We start from the raw sequence: 22068 nt of genomic DNA, 5'->3' as shown, positions 1-22068 counted from the left end.
ACAACAGAGTGAGGGCTCTAGTGTACATATTCTGGCTCTAAATCCAAGGCCTAGTCTCTGGCATTTCTAAGTATTTGGAGAGTTTCTGCATGAATTTAATTTTTGTCTCTCTCAAGAGAAGCATACTTAAAGACAGGACCTTGTTGTTTGACTTGACTCTCTCTTGTAGTTACTGGAGCAGCTTCCTGCAATGAATGGGGTTCTAATTAGGGATTGGTTCTCATTGATTGTAAGGTTAGATTTGCCAGATTTGATTTCTTTCATCAAGGATTTTGTAATCAGATAGTTGAAATAATACATATTACTGTGGTAGTTTTCTACTTTTTCCAATACTACGATAAGAATTATATTTTACATCAACCTAGTACACACACTATTAAAAGAAAGTTTTATGAAAGAAATCTTAGTGTTTGTCACATTTTCTGATATTTCTTACTTCATTTTTTAAAATTCTGACTGTGGGGCCTCGTCTCAGCACTATCAAGCTATCGGCAGCCACTGCAGCTTAAGCTCAATCCCCGGCCAGGAAGCTAACCCACATGGCACAGCAGACCTCTCCTGTCTTGCCTCCTGCTCCCCTCAACAGTGTATTTTATTAGATCCACCTGTTCTTCCCACTCTGTCTCTGGTGAATCCTCTCACCTCCCACTCCTCTGGCCTACACCCCAGCTCTCGTATGCATATATTTAAAAATAAGTAGATAGATAAATAAATAAATAAATAGAATTCTCACTGTGATCCACAAAATCAATCTCCTAGTCCTTATGGGTTGAGACCCAGTTTTATAGTACTCTTGTAGGTCACATATCTGTAAAATAAAATCAAGATAAAGTTCAGTATCACTAATGTTTGAGAATTAATGATATGCTATATATAATGCTAAGCACAGTGAATGACATAATAATGTTCAGCTATCTTTTTTTTAATAATTTTTTTTATTTATGCATACAAGAACTGGTGCAGGGGAGTGAGGGTATTCACCAGAGACAGAGTGTGGGGCAGAACAGGTGGATCAACTGAAATACACTGCTGAGGGGAGCAGCGGGTGAGGCAGGAGAGGTCTGCTGTGCCATGTGGGGTTATCTCCCTGGCAGGGATCAAACTCATGCTGCAGTGGCTGGCAATATCTTGATAACACTGAGATGTTAACCCCTGTGCCACCAGGAGGCCCATGTTCAGCGATCTTTATGAAGCTCACAGGCTATGGCAGAAATCAAATAAATTCAAGTAACTAATAAAATGAAAAATATGAGCCATAGTGGTTAAAAAAATTCAAGAACAGATAAGGTTATTGAGAAATGGAACAGTCTTAAGGAGCAAGTGCTGCTTGAGTTAGGTCTTGAAAAATGGAAGGGATATCAATATTAAGAGGTGCGGCTAGGGCCTCCCCGATGGCGCAGCGGTTGAGCGCTGGGTTGCGAAGCTGCCCGCGGCCTCTGTGGTGCCGGTTCGATCCCCGGCTGCTCCCCGGCCACCGGAGGAGGGTCCCACATGGCGCGCAGACCTCTCCTGCCGCCCACTGCTCCCCTCAGCAGTGTACTTCGGTCCTTCTGCCTGCTCTGCTGCCCGCTCTGGCTCTGGTGGATTCTCTCACCCTCCTGTGCTTCTGACTGTACCCAGTGCTTGTATAAAAAAAACAATAATAATAATAAATAAATAAATCTTTAAAAAAAAAAAAAAAAGAGGTGTGACTAGAGGTAATAGCAAGTGCCAAGACACGGGGTCAGGCAAGGCTAGTGTGTTTTCAAAAAAAGAGAATATGAAATTCAACTGGAAAGAAGGGTTTACATGGTGGAGAGATGGTAGATGAATGGAAAGAAGGTTGGAACCATGGTGTGGAGAACCTTGAACATCAGATGAAAAGTCTGTTCTGTGTTTAAATGTGATAATGTGTATAAAACATCCTCCACTTTGGCATGAGGTCGGCACGCAGTTAATGAGAACTCCCTTCCCTTCTTTCCTTTACTCTGCAGGCAGTCGGGAACCATTGGAAGTTTTCAAGAGGGGGAGAGAAATGAGCAGATTGATCAGGGGGACATTGAGCTTGTTGAGGTCAGAGGAGTGGGGGCTTGAGCACCAAAGTAGTGGTTGGAATGGAAAGGACAACTGACCTTGAGCAGGTAGACGCTAGTAATTGGCATTATTTGATATAAAGAGGGATAAGATATTCACAATTGCTTTCAGTTTTTAATTCCCAGAAACTAGAACACAGGACATGTAGGAAGAAGTTGGTTTGAGTAGAGAGGAGGATAGTTTAGGAAATATCAGTGTTGAATTTCTAGCTTGGCATTGAAGGAGAAGGTCCAAGAGGCAGCTGTAGCTCTGGGGAAGAGGCTATAGAGAGTGACCTTGGGAATCATCATGAAGAAGGTGAGATGGTGCCATGGAGGGAGGCTGCCAGTCCTGAAGTCCTCCCTGAGGGCCCAGCAGTGAATGGGACAAAGTCCTGGATCTTGGGGAGGAGAATACAAACACCAAAAGGAATTCTCCCCACGTTCCCCCCTCTACCTCCACCCCAGGTCTTAATTCTGCAAACATTTCTACACTTTTGTTTTTCTGTATTCTATATATGAGTAGAATCATCCCATATTTGTCTTTCTCTCTCTGTGGCTTATTTCACTTATCATAATTCCCAGTCTCATCCATGTTGTAACAAATGGCAGGAATTCATTTTTTCTAAATAGTTGAATAGTATTCCATTGTGTAAATTAATCATGTCATCTTAATCCAGTCATCTGTTGTTGGGCAATTAGGTTGTTGCCATAACTTGGCTGCTGTAAATAGTTCTGCAAATGAACATAGGAATTCATATATGCCTTCAAATTGGTATTTTTGCAGTCTTTGAATAAACCCCAGGGAGTGGAATTACTGCATCAAATGGTAGGTCGGTTTTTAATATTTTGAGAAACCTCCATACTATTTTCCGTAGGATGGGCCAGTCTGCGCTCCCATCAACAGTGTGTCAAGGTTCGTTTTTCTCCACACCCTCGCCTACATTTGTTATTTTTTGTTTTGCTTTGTTTAATATGGGTCATTCTTACTACAGGTGTTATTTTATTGTGGTTTTGATTTGCATTTCCTGATGATAAATGGTGATGAACATTTTTTCCACGTGCCTATAGGTCATCTGTATGTCTTCACTTCTCCAGTGCCTAGCTCCTAGTGCCTAGCTCCAGTGCCTAGCTCCTCTGCCCATTTGTTGATCTGGTCCTTTCTTCTCTTTGTCCTGAGTTGTTGGAGTTCTTTGTAGATCTTTCATATTAGCCCCTTGTCAGATGTCTGATGTGCAAGTGTTTTCTCCCATTCAGTAGGGATTCTTTTGTTTTATTGACTGTATTTTTCACACTACAGAAGCTTTTTAGTTTGGCGTAGTGTCATTAGTTTATTTTTCCTTTTATTTTCCTTGCCTTTGGAGCCAAGTCCCCAAAGACATACTTGAAGCCAACGTTGTGGAGGAAAACACAAATATTTAATGATTTACCTTCAGTTTCCCAACTGGCTAGGCCTGGAATACAGGTCCATTTTACCCTTAAGAGGTTGTTCTTTTCATTATTGCAATCTGTTCTGTGAATATGCTGATGCTGAATGAGTCTCCCTAGTATTATTACTTTGACATTGCGGAGAGATTGTATGGAATTGGAAGAATTGAGGATTGAACCCAAGGAATGCTTACAGTTAAAGACTAGGTGGAAGAAAAGTAGAAAATGAGAGAGAGCGAGAGACAGAGAGAGAGAGAGATATCCCAATAGAAGTACCCAGATAGCACAGTGTGGTGGAAGAGTTGTGAACGGAGTGGTATAACATATCCAAACATGGAAAATGTTAGAGGTAGTGAGCTCTGACTGTAGATGGCCAATGACGATGACATATAGCCACAAGAAAGTAATTTCCAGTATGGATCACAAAAGGTGGAAAAATAAATCAGTTTTAAAGAACTAGAGTAAGTGCAGATCACTTTTGCAAAAAGCTTGAGGTCACAGGAAGAAATCAAAAGGGAAGTCTCCCTCAGACAGAGGCAGTAGATTTATGAGGAAGTGATCTTAGGATCAACACTAGGGAAGGGAGCAGCTCTGCACAGAAGTCAAGCTGTGATGCAGGATAAAGGCTCAGCCAACCTTCAGTGCATCCCACTAGGGTGAGAGTTATTGAATATGGGCTGCTGAGAAAGGGGCAAAGCATGACAACTGAGGGCCAATGACAATGCCATTCCAAGAAGCTGGGGTCATTTATTCACTTTCTGCCTGTGCCCTTACCACAGGAATAGTTCTTCATTCTGGCAGAATCAGGGAGGAATATTTTTAGGATAAAACTTGACTTTGGAAATAGATACATAAACAGACATGTTCTCATTATTATTGTTCATTGCTTGACAGCCAAAACTTATTTTATTTTTTTATTATTTTTTAAAGATTTATTTATTTATGCAAGCACTGGGTACAGTCAGATTCGCGGGAGGGTGAGAGAATTCACCAGAGCCAGAGCGGGGAGCAGAGCAGGCAGAAGGACCAAAGTACACTGCCGAGGGGAGCAGCAGGCAGCAGGAGAGGTCTGCGCACCATGTGGGACCCTCCTCCGGTGGCCGGGGAGCAGCCAGGGGTTCAAACCGGCGCTGCAGAGGCTGCGGGCAGCTTCGCAACCCAGCGCTCAACCGCTGCGCCACCGGGGAGGCCCCCAAAACTTATTTTAAAAGGGATAAGACATTTATGGAATACCTATATATGTGCTAGCATCAAAATGTCCCCTTTTGAGGACCTCTAAATTTAGCAAAAGAAGGAGGCAAAAAATCAATAACCCTGTAAGGGAGAGAAACATTAGGTTCTGTCAGGGAGCAAAACAGTCTGCTCCTAAAATTTGTCACTTTGATTTGTGGGTTGTTATGAGCTGAAGGAAATTAGGACCCAGCAGATTCAGGAAGACTTTTCTTTACCTCTGTCTTAATTGCTTAAAATAATTTAGATAGAGTATATTCAAGGAAAAAAGGTGTCACCACAGTTAAAAAAGTGAAAACCTAAAAGTGAAAGACTAGGGGGAGTGAGTTAGTTCTTTTCTCAAATGCTTTTCTTGCCTTTCTGTAAAATTTCTTCCTTCTTTTCTTGAAGTCCCAGACCTCTACCACTTCTCTCTAGAACAGGTTAATGTTGTGTTCTGGTGACCTTTAAGGTAGGTTAGGTATATTAAATACACTTTTTACTTACAGTATTTTCAACTTAAAATGGTTTTAATGGGACTGAATCCCATCATAAGTTGAGGATGATCTGTCCAAGATGGAGGTGGTCTGATATGGCAGTTGAGTGCTGATTCCTTGGTCTAACAGATTGTTGCATGGTTGACTCTGCCACGAATGAGCTGTGTATTCCTAGGCAAATTACTTAACCTAGAACTCAGGTTCCTAAGTTGCAAAATGGAGATGGTAAAAGTTCCTCTCTCAAAATTAGTGAGGCTTAATTCAAGTTTGGGAGAGGTTAAATACGGTGTTTGATATATAATAAGAATTTAGTTAACATTGTCGGTTTCTGTAGGTGAGAATTCAGGATGTAGAAGGCAAGAGTGGAGCATGTACGTTGGGAGGAAGCACTGCATCAAGGAAGCAAGGGGCTAGGGGTAGAGTCTCGTAAAATTCATTCCTATTTTGGAATGCCTACTTATCTGGGATGTTTTTCTCCTGTAATTTATGGATGATTTTACTCATACTTACATTTTCTTGTGAGTGGGGGACAAATTGGTGCCCAACCCAATGTCAAGGTAGCTTTGCCTTAGGAAAATCATGTGAGATAGAACAAAGACAAGAAGACAGAGCCAGTAAAATGATAGGACTTTTGGTGGTCACTTTTGAGGATGCATTAGAATAAAGAAATTGTCATCTGGGGTCTAGAGTAGAAGATCCAATAGTTCCTCCCTTATTCTATGGCTGTTTCTCATAGGAACCAAGCCACTTGCTGGAAGCCTGCCTTGACTGATATGAATTGATTACTCTTATTTTCTTTTCCATTCTTAAGATATTTATTTCTATCACACCTATTTGCACACATGATTATGGTGCTAGGAGATTTTCTTTAAAACTATCAGAATACTTACTGAAAGCAGCTACTTCTTCCCTCCTGTATCCCACCCAGTTCTCACCCCACCCTAACACCTCTCCTTTCCAGCTGTGCTTCCAGCTGGTCCAGTAAGATTTTATGCCAGAAGCAATTTCCCCATTCTTTCAGTTCCTCTCCTCCCAGATTGAGAAATTCTGGGCTTGCCCTGGGTTTATTTTTTTTGCAGCCTCATTTTTTCCTTATCTTTCCATCAGGCACTGAAACCTGGCCTTTCTGGCTTCATCCACTGTGGGTCACTGATTGTCCCAATGCCAGCGGATCCTTCAGATCTTAAGAAAGAGACCAGGCAGCATTTTCACCCAGACTCAGACTCCTCCTAATTGCACCAGTGCTGCACGTACCTATGGGGAAAATAGTTGTGGACTGTCGGGCTTGAGGTTAATTGGTTTCAGCTCACGTCTCAGAGGAGCAGAGTCCTAATGCAATACACCCCTGTTACAGGTGCCCTAACCAGCTTCATTCCAAGGGGCTGGCCCGCTGAAGGAAAGTAATTTCTTTCACTCCACCCCTTTCCTGCCGGGTTACTCAAAGGCCTGCCTCCTGCGCCGGCCAAGTGGAACAGATATGAAACCTTAGAAGAAAAGTTTTTAAGCTCAGTTAACTGTTCATTAATATACAGGAGTGGCAGGTCTAATGCGTCCCTTTTCATGTTGGGTCAAAGATGAAATCTGATTATGCTTCGAAGGGTGTGGTGTGTTTCTTGAAAATCCGCGGGTCCCACGTCTGCTATCGCCCAGAGAAGCCCCGGGTGCGCTTATCTGACCAAGGGAGGCGCGCTTGCGGCTTATAAAGCAGCCGGAGCCCTCACCGGGAAAGTCAAACCCATCTGCACAATGAAGCAGAAGCAGCCTAAGACCGAGGCAGCTCCGCACTGTGAGCTGAGTAAGTAGCCAGTGAGGCGCGACCGCCCAGGAAAGCTGCCCCGCCGAGCAGCCCCGTACGGGCGCCAAGAACGTCTCTCCCCGCTTTATTCTGTTGCAGCACAAGTTGCCCAAGCGAAGCTTCTGGCCTGGAGGAACTTCATGAAGCCCCTCGGAAGCTCCCCAGATGTGTTGCAGCGTCTCAGAACTAACTTGTTCATTTTCTTTTCTCTCCAGAAGAAATTCCTTATGGAAACCTGCCAGTACAGATCACTAGTTCACCCAGTTTGGGGGAGGGGGGCGGGGAAGTCCTGCGTGTTTTTACTTTACTGTCAACTGGGGATATCTCTTTGTGCGCTTCACTCTATTTTCCCTCCCTTCTTGTACTTTTTTTTTTTTTTAAAGATTTATTTGTTTATACAAGGACTGGGGTACAGGTCAGAGGTGCGGGGGTGAGAGGATTCACCAGAGACAGAGCAGGGAACAGAACAGGCAGACGATAGAAATCCACTGCTGAGGGGAGCAGCGGGCGAGACAGGAGAGGTCTGCTGCGCCCTGTGGGTTGCTCCCTGGCCGGCCGGGGATCGAACCCGTGCTGCAGAAGCTGCGGATAGCTTCGTAGTGCGGTGCTTAACCCCTTGTGCCACCAGGGAGGCCCCTTCTTGTACTTTTTAGAAACCGATTAATAAAATTTCCCCCCAGCAGTTTTTACACCAAGAAAGAAGGTGGAGGGGGTTATGCCTGTTCCCTCTAGGTCAGCGGCTTGCTCAGGCCAGCCTGGTTATCTTTGCTGTCGGCGCAGAGGCTGCAGGATCGCCTCGGAGCTCTGTAGACGATGAGGGCGGGTCGTCAGATCTCTTATTTTCTCCCCTCTGAGGCACCGCCGGCCTGGGGCCTCTGCGGGCGGAGGCTGGGGCCGGGGGCACGGAGGGTCGGTGGAGACCGAGGCGCGGGCGAGAGAAGCGGCTGCAGGGAGGGCGCAGGGACCCCCCGCGGCCGAGGCTCGGGGGGAGGCATCTGGGGAGGCCCGGCCGGCCGCCTGGCTGCCCGCGGCTCCTCCCGGCGGGTGCCCCCGGCGGGGCGGGGGGCCGGCTGCACTTTCTAGGACGGAGCTGGGCCGCGCGGAGCCCCGTCTCCACGAGGCCGCGGCTACTGCCAGCGCCTCGCGCGCCGCCGCGGCTCCGCACGGCGGGAGGCGCCCCTGCCCAGCGGCCGCCCGAAGGCGCGAGGGGCCCACGCGCGGGCTCGGGCCGCGCTCCCCGCCCGGCCGGCCCCGCCCCTGCGCGGCCCTGGGGGGCGGGGCCGGGCCTCGCGCTCGGCAGGTCTCGCGCCGCCGGCCCGTCCCGGGATCCAGCCAATAGGAACGTGCGGCCCCGCGTCCGCCCGCCAATCGCGGGGCGCGTGGGGCTGGCTGCCGGCGTCGGCTCCTGGGACATGGAGACGCCGGCGCGGGGACGACCCGTCAGGCGGTGGAGCCGGTGAGGTGAGCGGCGCGCGGGGTCAGGGGTCACGCGGCCTCGCTCGCCCCCGGCTGGCGGGGGCCGCCCGGGGGGCCGGTGCCTGGGCCGGGCCGGGCGCCCCGGGCCCCCGAGGGCAGGAAGGCCCCGAGGCGCCGGGCGCGCGGGCCAGCTGGAGCCGCGTTACTCGACGGGCCGCCGCGGGGAAGGCGCCGGGTGTGAGGGGCGGTCGCCTGAGACCCCGGGGGCCTCGGCCCGTCCCCGCCCGCCTGGAGAAATGGCCGAGCCCCGGGCCGCCCCTGCCGCCGCGCCTGGACCCGTGACCCGAGAGCAGGGTGCGCTCGCCGCCCGCCGCCGTGGCAGCGCGGCCCGGCCGGGGCGAGGTTCCGCGGGCCCCTTCTTATCTGAGGCTCCCGGGGCCGCTCCGCGCCCTGGGCCTCCCGCAACAACAGAGGAAAAAAAAAAAATTTTTTTTTTTTCTGTGCAGCTTCACTTCAACAACAAATTTTTGGTGCGGCCATAAGGCTTTTTATTAGTCCCTCCCCCACCGTCTCTCTATCTCCTTTCCCTCCTCTCGCGCTTGACCTCGGCGCCCTCGCGGTGTGTGATGCCACCGGTTAAAAAAATTCAGTTTAGTGTGGCCGATGTCAAGGGGGCGCCTCGAGTGCAGGCCGCTCAGTAGGTGTGTGGATTTTAGGGCTGTTTGTGTAGCTCCCAGGGCCCAGGAGAAGGGCAGGTTTTTTTTGGGGGGGGGGCATTATTGCACCTGGTGGGTAGGTGGGGTGTCTGCGCTGCAAGTGTTCGGTTACCTGGGTCCCTGCTTTGCAAGCTGTCCCTTACGTTTACTTTTTTAATTTCCGGCTTTGGATTCCTTCTTCCCTTTTGTTTTTCCCAACAAAATGCATTATGTGCATAATGTATTATGACTGTTTCAAAGCGCAGCCTTAGGGGAGAAGTTGATGACCCTGAGCTGAGTTTTCTGTGTCTAAAATGAAGATTTTACCTACCGTCCACTGCGTTCAGAGGAGTATTACGAAGTTAAAAGAGTTTGACGTCTCTGAAAGTAGAGAACAAAAGCTAGATTTACGTGGGCCACAGGCAAGGGATGATGGTTTCCGGGAGCTTTTGCTGGTCATAATTTTAGTGAATTGGGTGAAAACAGGGGAGTGTATGTTTACCTTGACGTGTGCGGAATCTCAAGCCAAATGCTTAGTTGGCTGTGTCAGCTGTTGAACACGTTGCTTAGCTTCTCTGCTCTGTTAGTTCCACGTACTAAGAGAGGGGCTTAATAAAAATAGGGGTTGGGGAGTATTAAATGAGTTAATACACACAGTCTTAACAACAGCTCTTGGCATGCAGGAGTTTTTGTTGTTATGCTAGTGCCTTCATTTGCCTTCTGTTCACTTAAAGAGTCCATGCTAAAGAATTCTCACCTAATTAACATTTACTCAGAATCCTATCAGCCTGTTACAGTGAACCCTTAGGCCAGTATTTTCCCTCCAGGTCATTAACTTTGAGGATGTGTTATAATTACAAGTGACTACATGCTTCGGCTTTGTGGTATTTTTTTTTTTTTTTTTTTTGGAGCGGAGAGTCATTAAATAAGGTTGGAAACTCACTGTAGTAGGTCTGTCTGAGGTAACTATGTTGGTAAATGAAACCTGAGAACTTTTTAGACTGGTTAGTTTTTCACTGGATAATATTTCATTTACAGTCTTGGCCTATGCAGAGTTTATTTTGAATCCAGTACCAGGAAGGGCATGATTGCAGCAGACTTGGTTTGTCATGTTTCCCGAATAACTGTGTGACTCTGGACGGGAATTTCTGGGCAGCCTGGCAGCGCTTCTTGTTAGTGAATGGGTAAGGCTGGTAGAAATCTCATGTTACTCTACTGATAGAAATGAGCAGTAGTCCTTTGTTTTACTCTGCAGAGCTGCTAAGCATCTTTGGTTCCCTTTGGACTCCATGAAGCCAAGGTTGGAAACTTGTATCCACAAAGTAGCACCTTTTCTGCTTGGGTGAGTGCTATGGAATCAAAGAGGTCTTTGCTCCCTCCCTTCTCTCACACCTGTAAATGACTGCTGACAGACTAAGGCTCTTTCTGGGAGGGTAAATGTCCCTCTCAAGTTCTGTTCGTACTGTCTGCAAGAATCTAAGGGAAGATTGTTTTGTCTTCCAGTCTCCCAAGTAAGCTGCTGTGTAGCCAACATTATAAAAAATAATCACAAAATGCGAAAACTTGAATTTACAAAAGGAACATTGCTTACTGTGTTAGTGTCTTTTTGAAACCTACTTGTGCTTGGACAAGGAGAGTGACATCTTTCAGGAGTTGAGTGTGTGAGGTGGTTGTCATATTTGTCATAGCATGTCATGTTGTCATGTTTATCATCTGCTTTTTGAATAGCCTTTGAATATACAAAACATAAGGAATTAGAATGTGTGGAACCTTGTCTCACTCATCAAATGCCGTTTATTCTTCTGATCATTTAACAAACATAAACTGAACAATTAGCATTTTTTGGCCCCTGCAAACACAAAGAAGAGTCCTCCAAGTATCATTAGGAATATCGTGGGTAAAATAAAGCAACATATACGTATTATGAATTATATATTAATAAAATAATAATGGAACATAAAATAGCAAGAAATGATAAAACTGTATTTACTGTCTAATTCCTTTTCTACTTTTAATTTAAAGTCAGAATAACTTATTTTTTAGTTTAATCACCAGTTTCCAGCAAAAACATAAAGAGGCCTAACTTAACTAGTCCTTAGTCTCTATGCTAATTGCTAGTAGGTCGTTCCAGTTATTTTTGTTTGCTTTTGTCCCATTTATCACCAATTTTCAAGTGTCTGCTAAAATTCTTAGGTAATGAAAGGAGAAGGCTGCAAGTTAATTATTTAAAAAATTTGACAGGTCCCTGAGAGCAGAAGGAAGTATGTATGAGGCCGGAGAAGCTTATGGCTTTTGTACCCTAGCTCTCTATTTTTTTTCTTTGCTTTAAGGAAAGAAACTCTGAGAGAAATAGGTACTTTAAATTGTTAAGGCCAGGTGTCATCCCAGGACCAATATCTGTCACTGGAATAAGTGAATTTAATGTATCCTAATGGTAATCATTGTTTACATTTGCCATACATTTGCTTAAGAAAGTATGAGGGCAAAACATTGTTTCTGAGGCAAGCAATGACTTTCTTATTTCTGCAGAAAAGTATTTTTGAAGTTGTTTGCAGAGCTTGGAGTCGTGTTCCATGATAGATGGGATAGGCCAGGGTGCCGGTTTGGCCCCTGAATGGGAAACAGACTGCTGTCAACTTCTCTTTTGAAGGAAATTAGAGGAAGCTCACACTGAGTTGGGAGGAACAAAGACGAAGCAAGCTACCATTACTGCAAATAAGACTTTTGTGACCCTGACTTGTGAGTAATCAAGACAGTTGGATTCTGGTTAAGCTTAGAGTGCTGAGCAGAGGAAGTGAAGAGTTCTTTTCAGCAGGTAGCAGCCCTTTCTAATACTGAAGTTTCTTGTTGATGAGTGGTATTTTTGTCTAAAAGATCAGTTCTTCTGGGCAGTCTGACCATGTTTCTGTCAAGTGTTATCATTTTCGACACCCAAGCAGCCAGCTTCTTTATCAACTATACTCTCCTCTTCTTGCAGCTAACATTTTCCCTTTTTTATCTTTAGATGGTCTCAATGTCAGGGTTGTTTTTTTTTTTTTAACTATTAAATAAATTCTCAAAAGTCCAGCTCTGGTGAGAAGCAGCAAACAGTTGACACTGAGTTGAAATTGGTTCTCTGGTAGATTAAGCAGAGTGTCTCCAATTTTGAGATTATTGTTACATGCAAAGGTAGTAAAGCAAATAAAGGTCTATGTTGGTGCTTTAGTGGCCACTGTGCCAGAGAAAGAGAGGCAGGCAGGCAGGCAGGCTGGCTGGCACCCCCAGACGCCCTGGTGTGTATTAAGCACATCGTACAATAGCAGCACTGTTTGTACTTCATGAACTGGGCATGTTTGTGTTCCTTTTGCTTGAAGGCATTCTAGTATCCAGTTAGGTAGCGAGGATTAGAGTTTTGGGATCTCTTTAAAAATTTTTTTTTTTTTTTAAATTTTGGAGACTTCAGTAGATTTTTTTTTTTTTGTTTAAGATTTATTTATTTATTTATACAAGCACTGGGTACAGTCAGAAGCGCCGGGAAGGTGAGAGAATTCACCAGCGCCAGAGCAGGAAGCAGAGCAGGCAGAGGACCAAAGTACACTGCTGGGGGAGCGGCGGGTGGCAGGAGAGGTCTGCGCGCCATGTGGGACCCTCCTCTGGTGGCGGTGGCGGGGAGCAGCCGCGGATCGCTCAACCACTGCGCCACCAGGGAGGCCCTCTTTAAAAATTTTAATTTTGTTATTGAAGTAGCAGAATTATAACATAAGTAAGTTTCAGGTGTGTGTCATTAAACGTCAACATGACTACTTTAAGTTCACCACTAAACGTACATTCTACCTTTAGGAAGTAGATGTAATCAGTCTTCAATCTGCCTTTTTTACTGTGTTATGTCAAATTTATTTCCAGAAGGGAAAAATAGTATACATTTATCCAAATTAATTTAAAAATTAATTCCAAACTCCACATCGTCAAGAATAATACAGAAATTCACATGGATTCTCAAAGTTCTTTCTCTCCCCTCACTCCCAATAGGGGAAGATTGAGTTTTAGAACTAATTAGACGGATATCCTCTATGGAAAGACACTGAAAATGGTGTTTCTTCACTGACTTGGAAAGGAAAAACAGAGGAAGTAATAATCTTTCATTTTTTAAAAAGTGGTTAGTCATTTTCCTTATTAAAACACACAGGGTTCTAACATCAATTCCAAAGAGCACCTGCACCCCTATGTTTATAGCAGCACTGTTTACAATAGCTAAGCTTTGGAAACAACCCAAATGCCCAAAAATAGATGACTGGATCAAGAAGATGTGGTACATATACACCAGGGAATATTACTCAGCATTCAAAAAAGATAAACACATGCAATTTGCAGCAACATGGATGGAGCTGGAAGGGATCATGCTCAGCGAAATAAGCTAGAAAGAAAAAGAAAAATACCAGGTGGTCTCCTCATAGCAGGAATCTAGAAAACTTAAATAAGGGACCAGGAAAATGAATAACTATAAGAAAGAAAATATCAAAATCGACAAACAACTATGAACCAGAGACATTCTATGGCGGGTGGGGGGGGCGGGGAAAGGAGGGCTTGGGGTCAAAATAAGGGGGTTGCAATTGTATGGGGAATATAAAAATAAAATTTAAATTAAAACACACACACACACACAAGGTTCTATAAGCAGTTAGCTCTGTTTAAACCACTTGAATATTTTAGAGAATTTTGTTGATTCCCAAACTTCCAAGGGCAGGAGCTCACTTTCACAAACATCTTATACAACATAGACTTTGCATTAATAGTAATGGTCTTAGGAATATCCAGTACTTTAGCCTGAAAGTAGACCTTTAGGGAAAAGGAAATTTTAAGCTAATCTGGAAACCTTTAGGTTTTCTTCAAAACAAATAGAATTTTTAAATCCCAACTCCTTGTTACACTCTAGTTACTTGGATGTTGTTTTTTCAAGCCTTCATCTGTGTAGCTAAGTTCTTTCTCTCCCCTCTCTCCCAATGGGGCGTCACCAGCACTTTGTCACCAGCATTTCACTGGCATCAAACATAGAGGGTCAATAGGGAAAAGAAATGACTTTGCTAGTCAAGTTTAAATGTTTCCTTTTCACATTTATTTTATCAGTGGCTTCCTTGCAAATGCTCTTCTGGTTGCCCCTATGAAAGTTCTCTTACATAATGCTGTCTTTGACTTCACTGAGATGGGGCTGGGGAAGGGGAGGAGATGGGGAGGCAAGAATTAAAGGACTGTTGAAAAAACATTCCTCTCAACCTTCTGATTAATTTTAGGGAGAACTTTGCAACGTCGAACACATCTGTAAAAATCAGTGAAATGGTTGTTTTGAATGCCTTTGCTCTCTACAGGGGGAATTTAATAAAAAAAATTTATCTCAAACCCTTTTTTAACCCTAGGGGACAATGTTTCAACTTGTATGTGTTGTAAAATGCAGTATTTCAGACTTTCTTGGGGGAATTTTTTTTATAAGTTTGGATTAGCCTAGTTGTTCTTCCAGAGTTCTTAATAAATGTTAAGAGAATAACATGATTATTGTTAATTAGATGTTCAGAATTTATTATAGCTGCTATGTATTTGGGGAGATACTTAAACTTACAGAAGGGTTGTAAAATAGTATCAAGGAATGTCAAGGAATAAATCATTTCAAAATAACATAAAGAAGACTGATCATGGCAAGAAGCAGGTGCTTTGGAGAAGAGCGCCATTTAACCCAAATTAGGAAGTCAGGAAAACACTTCTCTGAGGGGATCTTATTTGATTCTTTGCATTCAGGTGGAGCTCGCAAATCGTAGCTTCAGAGCTTGGCTATCTGGGCACTAAGACAAAATAGTATTAAGTTAAGCTTCAGGCAGTAAGTGCCTGCCAACTGGACAGCTGCAGATCTCTGATTATTCATTACAGAAACTATGGAGAGAGTTCAACTGAACATCCCTGAAGTATTGGCTGAGAAACTGAGAGAATCCATATCACCTTTATGTAAAAAATAAGTTATACAGGTACATGGTAATTTTTTTTGTTTAAGTGCAAACAGTATACCGTGTATATTCTGTGAGAAGTTTTCCTTTCACCTGACCTCATTTGTGCTCCTGCCACTCTTAGGGACGTTACCAGTTTTGGGGGTGTTCTTTGGGAGATAGTCTGTATAGGTGTGTATTTTTTTTTCTTGCTACATATATGGTAACATACTGTATTTGACAACATATCTTTGAGAATCTCCTACAAATACATGAAGATCTGCATTATTTATAATAACTGCATGGTGTTCCATCCTATGAATAAACTATTTAACCAGTACCATGCCCCTATTAATGCTTAGGTTGTTTCTAGCCTTTTGATATTACAAATGATGCTGTGAGAAATATCCTTGCACATACCTGTATGTGGGTTTCTTTAGGATGTATCCTAAGAAGTGAAATAGCTGGGTAAAGGATAGGTAGACTTTTTAAATTTTGTATAGAAAAGGTAACTTTATTAGTATTTTTTTATTGTATAACAGTCTTGCTACTTTTGAAAAGAAATGGGATAATATACCCATATTACATTTAATCATAAGTACCACTTTTTCTGTTGTTGATTGCTTTTTGATTGGAGACTTACTGGATTTAAGAGAAGGTGATACTTGGTGACTGGTGGTGAGCTAGAATAACAAAGCAATATTAATCTTAATTACCACAGTATTACTATGTTGATTTTGGTTGCTTTTATCTCAACTTGATATTTTCTATAATGTAATTAAATGATTGAAAAGACCTGGTGGTACTTTACTGGAGAGCAAAACTGTTTTAATATTAACTGCTCCTGTAAGGGGGTGGTCCCCAGGAAAAGGGGAGGTTCCAGGTTCCCTGCTCCACCCAAGGGAGGGTGGAGCTGTGTGGGAGTGGGGAGAAGAAGCTGGAGAGGAGACTGGAGAAGGAAGGAAGCAGGATGCAGAGCTAGGAGACCTGGAGGAGGCACTAGCAGCAGAGAGACATGTGAAGAAGCTGCTCTTGCTTCTTGTCCTGGACTGGTTAAAATAGATGTGGGTGAGAGACCCGTGGGGACGTTAGCAATGGCAGCTTTTATCTTGATTTTGATTTTGCTCTTTTCCTCCCAGACTTGTCTGTTTCTGACCTTTTCATTGGGTCCCTGCTGGAAGGTGCTTTAGACCTGTGGCAGGCTTCTGAGCCTTGCTTTGGGCCAATCCTGTTTGGGTGGACTTTTACCCACAAGGGGATGGTAACTTTGAGTGCAAGATTTGGAAACTATTCATTGTCTTGTCTGTATTGCACAGTAATTGTATTAAAGTTCCTTGCCATTAAACGTCTTACATGTTTTGTCTTGATGCGGTGGATGGCAGAACCTATTTAGAGCAGGCAGGTTTGGGGGTTCTGGAGTGACCCTCTCCCTGCCTTGTAACAGATTTGGTGACCCAGATGGGGCAGAACCATCTGTGGTTAGCCCTGTGGGGAAATGTGACTTCCCCATGTCACTGGCTACCATAAGCACAAATGTGATTTTGTTTCTCTAATGTGTTTCAGATATGTATAAATTTGCTGTTAAAAAAACAAACAAACTGGTTTGGGCTTTGTGAAAATGCTGTGTGTGTCTGTGTATAGCCACGTGCTCAGAGGTTTGATTTTGTGAAATTGTTCTGTGTAGCAGTTTTACTCCAAAGATGGTAGTTCATGGGACTGTGTGGCCAGATCAAAGATGGCGCCCTTTTCCCTGCCTTGTAACACTTTCATATGTCTTTATAAGTTTTCATGGAGACTTAATTACTGTGCTACAAAATAAGCACAACTGATAAATGTTATCTTGTCTTTCCTCTTCTGAACTTGGAACCAACTGAGATTCCTTCATTGTGTGATGGGAAGTTTTTCAAAAGTCAGCCTTATTGGTGGGGCGCTCACTGGTGAATATGCCAGAGATCTGTGACCAAATGGGTTTGCTAATATCTCTTCTTCTCCATAGTTAAACTTAATCCAACAGGATGCTGGACATCTGGGACATACCCCACTTCTACCCTCATCCCAACCTCCCCAAGGCCGCTTATTACAGGACTGAGAAAGTGCTGGCATTCGGCAGATCTTGTCTAAGCCTTCTCGTGCCTCAGCTCTTCTTCAGAGCCCAGGAGAAGCTAGGCCATGATCAGTAGTTTCATTCCCAGTTGTTGAAAGGTTAGGAATGGGGCCTGAAACATAGCTGAAGTCTCTGTGCAGGAAAATTTGAGACTGGGAAATAGTGGCCCTTCACTACCAGTACACTGGTGAAGTGATTGTCCCTTCTGTCCAAAAACTGAAGGATGAATAAGCTTAAATTGTTAGTTAAACCTGTTAAAAATGAAACATAATTCAGCCCAGTAAATTGAAAAGATTTGACTTTATTACACAATCATGAATGGGGCAACATTCTACCTAGCAACTAGCATGGAGCAGAAGACTGTACAAAATGGCTTTTATAGACAAAGAGCAGGGGTAAGGGGCTGCTGTCATAAGGAAAGAATGAATTGTTTCAGTTCGGATCACCTTCCTTGGGGAACTGCAGCATCTGTGAGGCAGATTGCTCTACTCATCTGGAAAGGGAGATTCCAGACTGGCCAAGAGGGGTTGAGGTACTAAGTGTCAGCACAGGTGACACCATTTTGGACCTGTTGTTACTTTTTTGAACAGATCAAAGAGAGGAATAGTCATTAAAAAATGGTAAAAGCAATAGGGGAGAATCAGTCTGGTTTTATATATTTGGGTTTCTGTGAAGGCAAAAGCAGAGAATGGGTGTTTGCCTAGCAGCCTGTCTGAGTGCTTATTAAAAAGTGTTTGCTTATTTCACAGAAATACCTTTTGCTTCTATTTGGTTGTGAAGTTTTGCAGCAAAAATATGGTTAAGACTTTTTCACTTGTACTAACATCTCTTCTTTATACTCTAAAACTAATTATTTTGAAGTTTATCTAATTCAGTAGTAGAATTATTTTTTCACATAGCAATCCTTTGTGCACAGTAACAAAATGCTGGTTCTGAACTTGCTGTTTTTTTTTTTTTTTTTTTTTTTTTTCTTGCTAATTCCTTTCTTCCATTTCTTCTTTCTAGAATCCTACTCTAAGAACTCAGACACTCGGGTATCCAGCATGGTGTTGGATCCTGAACAGAAGATGCCTGATGGTAATTTACAGTTCTTTGTCATTGTTTACCTTCTTTTTTTTTTTAAAGATTTATTTATTTATGCATACAAGAACTGGGGTACAGGCCAGAGGTGCAGGAGGTGAGAGGATTCACCAGAGACAAAGGGGGAACAGAACAGGCAGACTGACTGAAATACACTGCTGAGGGGAGCAGTGGGGGAGACAGGAGAGGTCTTCTGCACCATGTGGGTAGCTCCCTGGCCGGGGGATGGAACTCCTGCTGCAGAGGCTGTGGCTAGCTTCACAGTCCTGTGCTTAACCCTTGCGCCACCAGGGAGACACATTGTTTACCTTCTGTTTGGAATCAGCATTTAGTCAGTAACAGAACTTACCATATTTTTCCCTTTTGTCTGTTTCAACAAAAATTATCCTCATCTTCTCTTCCCCAGTCAACAGTATCATCCTGGAGACCGGTTCCATTCAGAAATTAACATATGGTCACTTAAATTATAAGTAAAAATGGATTTATAACCTCAGAGACCTGCCTCATATCTTATTTCTAATTCTAAGATGAGCCAAGATTACCTACAAGTTAGATTTCTATGGCAATAATGCTTGCAAAGTTGCATTATTCACAGCTCTAGCATATAAGCCTCCAGAGTACTTTGACTGCTCAAGACACTTCTAATGTTTCACATATGTGTGAAGTACTAAAATAAAGGGCAAGTACCTTATACTGTGCATTGGACTAGAGTTTTTTAAGTGCTTTGACTAATCTTTCCTGATCTCAGCTTCCCCTTTAAAATTTCTATTCCTTTTCTATAAATGTTCTCATCAGTTCAGGGGTCCTTAGGGTGAAGTAGGCAGCTCCATATAGAAAGAAAGTTTTTGATCTTCTAATTGAAGGTTACAAGGATTACTTGCAAACACTGAGATTAGCTTTGTGACTCACAATAAGCCCTTTGATGGCTACATCAAATTGGGTTTTGTATCTTGCTGTTTTAGCCTTTTTTCTCTTAAAAACACTTTATTGTAGAAGACAGAGGCATATTCTTTTTTTTTTCTTTTTTTAAATATTTATTTATTTATTTATTTATGCAGGCACTGGGTACAGTCAGAATCATGGGAGGGTGAGAGAATTCACCAGAGCCATAACAGAGAGCATAACAGGCAGACTGACAAAGTAACTGCTGAGGGGAGCAGCAGGCGGCAGGAGAGGTCTGCACGCCATGTGGGACCCTCGCCCAGTGGCCGGGGATCAAACCGGTGCTGCAGAGGCTGCGGGCAGCTTTGCAACCCAGCGCTCAACGCTGGGCCACCAGGGAGGCCCCTAGCCTTTTTTCTCTTATCTCTTCCCCTTCCCTACATTCAGATTAACTGCAAAATGTAGTACTTAGGGAAATCAGCTTGTCTGAGACAAGCCCTCCTATCATGTGGATGCCAGCCTCCTGTGACCCGGAGCTCATGAGGAGGTGAAGGGTTCCTGCTGTTAGTTTATAGCTTGAGCTGTGGCAGGATTTTGCAAACTTGCACATTTTTTGAGATGCCTGAGGGAGGTAATATCCAGGGAGGATTCATTGACTAAGTCCTAGCACATAATGGGGTAACGGTTGTTTCACTAGGCTGAACTAGTTCTTTTCTCTCAAAAAGTTAGGATTTTAATTACCAAATGGCTAGTCTAGGAATATTATATTTGAGCCATAGATATCATTATTTTTTAGAAGAGAATGAAATATTCTTAAAAATTGCCAAGTGAGAAGTATGAAAGTAGGAAAATCATTGTGAGATTAGTGTTTAAAGAAAAAAGAGAAACAACAGCCAAAAAAATATTGTGCTAAGCCTCACTAATATTTAATAAGTAACCTAATTTACAGTTTTCATTGTCTCCCCAAACTATAATTTAAGATTAAAAATATGAAATTTCCTGGTCAGCACTCTGTGTGTTAAGAAGCCCTACTTTACCCTAAAGGAGGGAGGCCTTGCCTGATACAGTCTTTTGCTAAATAACTTCCCTGTCCTGCCATCTTTTTCAGTATACAACCCTTCCATTTTGTATAGTCCCTGTGGGTACGATAGTCCCTTTGGGTACTATACAAAATGGGATGTTACCTAGTTCATGAATCATTTAATGAAACCAGTTAGTGCTTTACATGGTTGAGTTTTTTAAGATAGGAAGTATTAAATTGATTTAGAGCTGAGTGACTGGGGGAAGAGGGTGACGGGGGAGAAGGAACTTTTTTATGTTTCCAGTTTCTCAACCATGTGAATGTATTACCTATTCAAAATTAATTATTAAATATATAAACATAAATTATTAAAAGTAAGTTGAGTTAGAATCAAGCTGTCTTGTACATTTAGGTATTGGAAAGATTTATTTCAGTATTACTAACGGTGAATTGTTAGTATGTTTTATTCATCTTTATTTCTTCTCAAATCTGTTCATCTAGATGATGCTTCTGGAGACCATGGGGATTCTGCCAGTCTTGGTGCCATCAACCCTGCCTACAGTAACTCCTCTCTTCCTCAGTCCACCAGGCACTCAGAAGAACCCTTCACCACCTATTTTGATGAGAAGATTTCCATTCCTGAGGAGGAGGTTAGTCATAGGTGTTAGAGGAAACCATTCCTATCTAGGGAAAAACCCGTCAGTGAAAAGTCAACTGGACAACTCAACAGCAACAGCTTCAGACCTAATTTTGCATGTATTCTCTGAACACTGAGTTTTTGTAATTAGAAGAGTAAAATGAGGGCCTTGAAAATAGTTGCCAAGTTGGACAGTGATAGCTTTTGATCGAGAAAGTATGAATTTCTTACTCCTTTTTTTGGTGACTTCTGTTCCTTTTAGGTAGTGGTTGGTAGTGGTTCCATTTAGGTAGTATTAGACATGCGAATACTGTGGTTTTCAAATGACAGGCTGGTGGAAAGAGCAGATGAGGGAAAGGCTCTTACTTGAACAGAGAAGTGACCAGATTATTGATAAGTGAATGAGATGCAAGTGAGCGCACAGTATCCATGGGCACACTCAGTATCCAGCCTCCCACGTCCTTTGTCCTTGCAAAGCTGATACTTTACTACTGTGTGATGAAATAACAAATGAGATTAGTAGTTTAGAGGTGATCATCAGTTTAATCTTTTCCTCTCGTCTAGTATTCTTGCTTCAGCTTTCGTAAGCTCTGGGCTTTCACGGGACCAGGCTTTCTTATGAGCATTGCCTACCTGGATCCAGGAAACATCGAATCTGATTTGCAGTCTGGAGCAGTGGCTGGATTTAAGGTGAACATCAAGGTCCTACTTGGGTTTCTTTTAAACAAACCCAGTACTTCTTCATACCCTTTACTCTGCCTACTGGGTATCAATTTCAAGGGGCTATAAGTAAGCATTTTATCGGGAGGGACATTACATGAAAAGTGCTTTCCCCATCTGGTTTTTAATTTTATTTTATCCACGTTGTTTCCTTGCACAAGGAGAAAGTACAGATGGGAGAAACCACTGCTCAGAAAGGTACAAAGCAACCAGGCAGGTCATGTGCAAAACCTGAATCAGAACTCAGGTCGTTTGATTCCTGAATGTAGTGTTTCCCATCACATGACTAAACAACCAGATCAAAAATGCCAGGTGTCTAATGAGTGCTGTGGTGGGATTTTGTTCTCCCTTGCTCTGGGTTCTTCTTCTGGCCACCGTTGTGGGGCTTCTGCTCCAGCGCCTTGCTGCCAGACTGGGAGTGGTCACTGGACTGCATCTGGCTGAAGTGTGTCACCGCCAGTACCCCAGGGTGAGTATTGCACTGTCCTGTGTTTCTGTCACTCACATCACAGGAGTCTGTGTGTCTGGCCATGAGTGCTGACCTCACTGTATAGAAACAGGACTTGGGGTCAGTGTCCAGGAATA

General features: G+C 43.4%; 1 protein-coding gene across 1 annotated transcript; it reads left to right on the top strand.

Moving 5' to 3' along the window:
* Positions 1-6907: 6907 nt before the first annotated feature.
* LOC119258468 (natural resistance-associated macrophage protein 2-like) lies at positions 6908-21529 on the top strand (the record flags this gene model as incomplete). Its single annotated transcript, XM_037526784.2, has 4 exons — positions 6908-6980; positions 18149-18220; positions 20628-20776; positions 21328-21529. Coding segments are annotated over exons 1-4 (472 nt in total), but the record flags the coding sequence as incomplete, so codon positions are not given.
* Between the last annotated feature and the right edge of the window lie 539 nt (positions 21530-22068).

The sequence above is a fragment of the Talpa occidentalis genome, unplaced genomic scaffold (genome assembly GCF_014898055.3).
Source record: "Talpa occidentalis isolate TD23 unplaced genomic scaffold, MPIMG_talOcc4v2.1 talOcc4.485, whole genome shotgun sequence".
In the NCBI taxonomy this organism is placed as follows: domain Eukaryota; kingdom Metazoa; phylum Chordata; class Mammalia; order Eulipotyphla; family Talpidae; genus Talpa; species Talpa occidentalis.
The sequence above is the reverse complement of the archived record's forward strand: the minus strand, read 5'-3'. Positions and strand labels throughout refer to the sequence as shown.